This window comes from Clupea harengus, unplaced genomic scaffold (assembly GCF_900700415.2).
Source record: "Clupea harengus unplaced genomic scaffold, Ch_v2.0.2, whole genome shotgun sequence".
In the NCBI taxonomy this organism is placed as follows: Eukaryota; Metazoa; Chordata; class Actinopteri; order Clupeiformes; family Clupeidae; genus Clupea; species Clupea harengus.
Genome location: NW_024880176.1, coordinates 5001 through 11029, shown reverse-complemented (window position 1 = coordinate 11029; position 6029 = coordinate 5001). Strand labels below are relative to the sequence as shown.

Here is a 6029-nt window from a genome sequence, read left to right as displayed (position 1 = left end):
TCTTAAAAACCACATTCATCATCTGTGTTACAATCAACATGTTGCATTATAGTGCAAGATTGTGGTGATGAGATGCTCCGGTTCCTTACTTGGAGGAACACAGCTGTAGGAGATGTCGAGGTACTTGTAGATGCCACCACACGGATCAGAGAAGATAAGGTGTGAGGCCTGCACCGCGCATGTTGTTTTTCCTTCACATCTTTACGGGTAAGAAAAAAAGGGTTACATGTGTTCTTGACAAAACACCACAGTCATTCAAGGAAGGTGCTTGTAGGTTTAAGGAAACGGACTGGATGAATACAAAGTAACCCATTTAAACAGCAGAACTTGTGTCTTTTTAATGTCATGTACTGACCGATCCCTTATTATGGGGAGTGTTGTGGGAGCGTAGCAGTTGGTATTGCTGAGCTGATTTGCAGGTCGTCCAGAAGAGCAGGTAGTTTTATCTGTCCGGCCGTAATTAGCTTTGTGGATGTGGATTACGTTTGAACCTGGGTTGGAAGGACAGACGTTATATTTTGACAAGCAGGTAAAAGATTGCAGTTGATGTATCGACAACAAGGATGTTTTACTGCCACTGGTCTCCAATCAACAGCCTCAGTCAGCGAAATGCACAGGTCGGAGTTGTAGTATTTGACAATTTATGTCAGTTGACGAAGATGCTTGCTTTTAGTGACAGTCGAATTGAAGAGTGGTCTCGGGTTCACTTGGGATGCCCCCAGATGGAGTGGCGTGAGAGATCCTGACGTGGCTAACTACAGCGTGACCGGGAAGACATCACAGTTAAGGGATTTTCCTGGCCTTTTAAATGTTGGCTACCTGAGATTACTCAGCTTAACTTTAGTTTCCTTCTTCAAATGGTTTTGCCTGTCTGTGAGCGTTTACTGAAGCTTGCTAGCTAAGTACTAGCTACACAGCTGTTTAGTAACATTGGTCATTTCAAGTGGAAAGTATCGCATTTTTGTATCTTGTTTAATTATAATTTTTCTTTTCAAATGACGGGTATGAAAACTCTTGTCGACTGTGAAAATGTCTTCTAACTTAGGCCCAAAGTAACTCGGTGGGAATCTCTCTTGTGTCGTCAAACAAGCTAAGGAAAACAACAAAGTGCGATATTAATTTCAGATATTTATTCGTACCATCTACAAAATGTCTAACTGTTCTAAAAATCCATGTAATTTCATCTCCGATAAACTGTGCCAAATTGGTGAAGTTATTTCTATCAGGCCCTACCCTGGCAGTGATTTACATGGACTATGTGCACAGTTGTAGCTCGTATGACTATTTAAGAAGAAGGCTGTTACTCTTGTTACTACTGCATTCTTTTATGAGAACAACGGAACGTTTCATCAAGGGGAACCAACATGTCTAGATTACGACACTGGCCAAAACTGAACCTCTACTGTTTCCAGCAATGTCCTTACAAATGCACTGACATTGCTGTGGAGACGAGAGGAACTCTTATACAGGCCAGTGGTAAAGATTCTGACTGCCAAGCTCTGTAGGACATTTTGCAAGTGCAGCATATAAAGAAAGTCTTGTAGGAAACAATGTGAGGGAATACACACCACAGTCCAGTTCGCCATGGAGGCTATGACATATTTGGCTGGACTCTGAAAGAAAGGACAGTGGATGTTAACTCTGGTTAACATCTTAAAAACCACATTCATCATCTGTGTTACAATCAACATGTTGCATTTATAGTGCAAGATTGTGGTGATGAGATGCTCCGGTTCCTTACTTGGAGGAACACAGCTGTAGGAGATGTCGAGAGGTACTTGTAGATGCCACCACACGGATCAGAGAAGATAAGGTGTGAGGCCTGCACCGCGCATGTTGTTTTTCCTTCACATCTTTACGGGTAAGAAAAAAAGGGTTACATGTGTTCTTGACAAAACACCACAGTCATTCAAGGAAGGTGCTTGTAGGTTTAAGGAAACGGACTGGATGAATACAAAGTAACCCATTTAAACAGCAGAACTTGTCTTTTTAATGTCATGTACTGACCGATCCCTTATTATGGGGAGTGTTGTGGGAGCGTAGCAGTTGGTATTGCTGAGCTGATTTGCAGGTCGTCCAGAAGAGCAGGTAGTTTTATCTGTCCGGCCGTAATTAGCTTTGTGGATGTGGATTACGTTTGAACCTGGGTTGGAAGGACAGACGTTATATTTTGACAAGCAGGTAAAAGATTGCAGTTGATGTATCGACAACAAGGATGTTTTACTGCCACTGGTCTAATCAACAGCCCCAGTCAGGAAATGCACAGGTCAGAGTTGTAGTATTTGACAATTTATGTCAGTTGACGAAGATGCTTGCTTTTAGTGACAGTCGAATTGAAGAGTGGTCTCGGGTTCACTTGGGATGCCCCCAGATGGAGTGGCGTGAGAGATCCTGACGTGGCTAACTACAGCGTGACCCGGGAAGACATCACAGTTAAGGGATTTTCCTGGCCTTTTAAATGTTGGCTACCTGAGATTACTCAGCTTAACTTTAGTTTCCTTCTTCAAATGGTTTTGCCTGTCTGTGAGCGTTTACTGAAGCTTGCTAGCTAAGTACTAGCTACACAGCTGTTTAGTAACATTGGTCATTTCAAGTGGAAAGTATCGCATTTTTGTATCTTGTTTAATTATAATTTTTCTTTTCAAATGACGGGTATGAAAACTCTTGTCGACTGTGAAAATGTCTTCTAACTTAGGCCCAAAGTAACTCGGGGGAATCTCTCTTGTGTCATCAAACAAGCTAAGGAAAACAACAAAGTGCGATATTAATTTCAGATATTTATTCGTACCATCTACAAAATGTCTAACTGTTCTAAAAATCCATGTAATTTCATCTCCGCTAAACTGTGCCAAATTGGTGAAGTTATTTCTATCAGGCCCTACCCCGGCAGTGATTTACATGGACTATGTGCACAGTTGTAGCTCGTATGACTATTTAAGAAGAAGGCTGTTACTCTTGTTACTACTGCATTCTTTTATGAGAACAACGGAACGTTTCATCAAGGGGAACCAACATGTCTAGATTACGACACTGGCCAAAACTGAACCTCTACTGTTTCCAGCAATGTCCTTACAAATGCACTGACATTGTGTCGAGACGAGAGGAACTCTTATACAGGCCAGTGGTAAAGATTCTGACTGCCAAGCTCTGTAGGACATTTTGCAAGTGCAGCATATAAAGAAAGTCTTGTAGGAAACAATGTGAGGGAATACACACCACAGTCCAGTTCGCCATGGAGGCTATGACATATTTGGCTGGACTCTGAAAGAAAGGACAGTGGATGTTAACTCTGGTAACATCTTAAAAACCACATTCATCATCTGTGTTACAATCAACATGTTGCTTATAGTGCAAGATTGTGGTGATGAGATGCTCCGGTTCCTTACTTGGAGGAACACAGCTGTAGGAGATGTCGAGGTACTTGTAGATGCCACCACACGGATCAGAGAAGATAAGGTGTGAGGCCTGCACCGCGCATGTTGTTTTTCCTTCACATCTTTACGGGTAAGAAAAAAAGGGTTACATGTGTTCTTGACAAAACACCACAGTCATTCAAGGAAGGTGCTTGTAGGTTTAAGGAAACGGACTGGATGAATACAAAGTAACCCATTTAAACAGCAGAACTTGTGTCTTTTTAAGGTCATGTACTGACCGATTCCTTATTATGGGAGTGTTGTGGGAGCGTAGCAGTTGGTATTGCTGAGCTGATTTGCAGGTCGTCCAGAAGAGCAGGTCGTTTTATCTGTCCGGCCGTAATTAGCTTTGTGGATGTGAATTACGTTTGAACCTGGGTTGGAAGGACAGACGTTATGTTTTGACAAGTAAGCAAAAGATTGCAGTTGATGTATCAACAACAAGGATGTTTTACTGGCACTGGTCTCCAATCAACAGCCTCAGTCAGCGAAATGCACAGGTCGGAGTTGTAGTATTTGACAATTTATGTCAGTTGACAAAGATGCTTGCTTTTAGTGGCGGTCGAATTGAAGAGTGGTCTCGGGTTCACTTGGATGCCCCCAGATGGAGTGGCGTGAGAGATCCTGACGTGGCTAACTACAGCGTGACCGGGAAGACATCACAATTAAGGGATTTTCCTGGCCTTTTTAACGTTGGCTACCTGATATTACTCAGCTAAACTTTAGTTTCCTTCTTCAAATGGTTTAGCCTGTCCGTGCTGTCAACTGAGGTTTGCTAGCTAAGTATTAGCTACACAGCTGTTTAGTAACGTTGTTCATTTAAATGGGAAAGCATTGCGTTTGGGTATCTTGTTTGCTTTTACAAATGATGGGTATGCAAACTCTTGTCGACTTTGTTAATATCTTGTAATTTAGGCCCAAAGTAACTCAGGGGGAATCTCTTTTTGTTTTCAAACAAGCCAAGGAAAACAACAAAGTGCGATATTAATTTCAGATATTTATTCGTACCATCTACAAAATGTCTAACTGTTCTACAAATCCATGTCATTTGATGTCTGCTAAACTGTGCCAAATTGGTGAACTTATTTCTATCAGGCCCTACCCCGGCAGTGATTTACATGGACTATGTGCACAGTTGTAGCTCGTATGACTATTTAAGAAGAAGGCTGTTACTCTTGGTACTACTGCATTCTTTTATGAGAACAACGGAACGTTTCATCAAGGGGAACCAACATGTCTAGATTACGGCACTGGCCAAAACTGAACCTCTACTGTTTCCAGCAATGTCCTTACAAATGCACTGACATTGCTGTGGAGACGAGAGGAACTCTTATACAGGCCAGTGGTAAAGATTCTGACTGCCGAGCTCTGTAGGACATTTTGCAAGTGCAGCATATAAAGAAAGTCTTGTAGGAAACAATGTGAGGGAATACACACCACAGTCCAGTTCGCCATGGAGGCTTTCACATGTTTGGCTGGACTCTGTTTGAAAGAAAGGGCAGTGGATGTTAACTCTGGGTAACATCTTAAAAACCACATTCATCATCTGTGTTACAATCAACATGTTGCAATTATAGTGCAAGCTTGTGGTGATGGGATGCTCCGGTTCCTTACTGTTTGGAGGAACACAGCTGTAGGAGATGTTGAGGTACTTGTAGATGCCACCACACGGATCAGAGAAGATGCTGTTTAAGGCCTTCAGAAGGCATGTCGTCCTTCCTTCACATCTTTACAGCAAAGACAAAGAGGCAAAATGTAAAACTGGTTTGCTGTTGATGAAACATGAGGTCACATGTCCTTAACTCACCTCTCCCTTACTATAGGGAGCGTTGTAGATGCAGAGCAGTCGGTCCTGCTGAGTTGATTCGCAGGGCGTCCAGCAGAGCAGGTGGTTTTATCTGTTCGCCCGTAACTGGCAGTGTGGATACGGATTACATTGGAACCTGAAGAGGAAGACATCAGAATTTGTAACAGAAGGAAAAGATAGCAGTACATATGTCGACTATAAGAAGATTTACTGATAACACCCTTAATTCCACTGGTTTTGGGGAGTTCAAAACTTAAGGCTGGTTTCGCTCTAAGATGGAATGTCCCCAGTGGATCTAGACCAGAGATCCTTAAATGTGTAAGGTCTGTGTTCGGTCCTTGTTCGGGTTCTGAGTTTATCTCCCTTGTGTTGTCACATGTTTGTCCCCTTGTCTAGTCCTTGTGCTTCCTTGTTCCCGCCATGTGCTTTCCTATGTTTGTTTGTTTATGCCATGTGCCCTCTTGTTGTTGTTCGTGTCTCCACCCTCACCTGTTCCCAATCACCCGGTTTGTTTGTGTTATTGGTTTCTCCTGTGTCCTGTTAATTCCCCTTGTTTAGTCCAGCTGTGTCTCATTGTCTGCCCCGCCTTGATTGTTCTCACCTGTCCCTCGTTATCTGGTGTGTTTATATAGTCCATGTATTCTTGTTTCTCGTTGCGTTTTCGTAATTACATGTTACCTGGTATGTTGTTCTGTGAATTCCTAGTGTTTCCAGCAATTAGCGCTTTCTCTTTGTTTAATTGATTTACTCGTGCTTCTGACCTCTGCCTGTACAACGACTACTCTCCTGCCTATTCCCTGTTTGGATTT

General features: G+C 42.5%; 1 protein-coding gene across 1 annotated transcript; it reads right to left on the bottom strand.

The window, feature by feature from the left end:
- Positions 1-1041: 1041 nt before the first annotated feature.
- Positions 1042-5555, bottom strand: LOC122131509 (L-rhamnose-binding lectin CSL2-like). Its single transcript, XM_042706218.1, has 4 exons — positions 5221-5555; positions 4930-5140; positions 2008-2234; positions 1042-1090 (listed from the first exon to the last, which is right to left on the bottom strand). The coding sequence occupies exons 1-4, from the start codon at positions 5406-5408 to the stop codon at positions 1042-1044; spliced, it is 675 nt and encodes a 224-aa protein (XP_042562152.1). The 5' UTR covers positions 5409-5555.
- Positions 5556-6029: the final 474 nt, after the last annotated feature.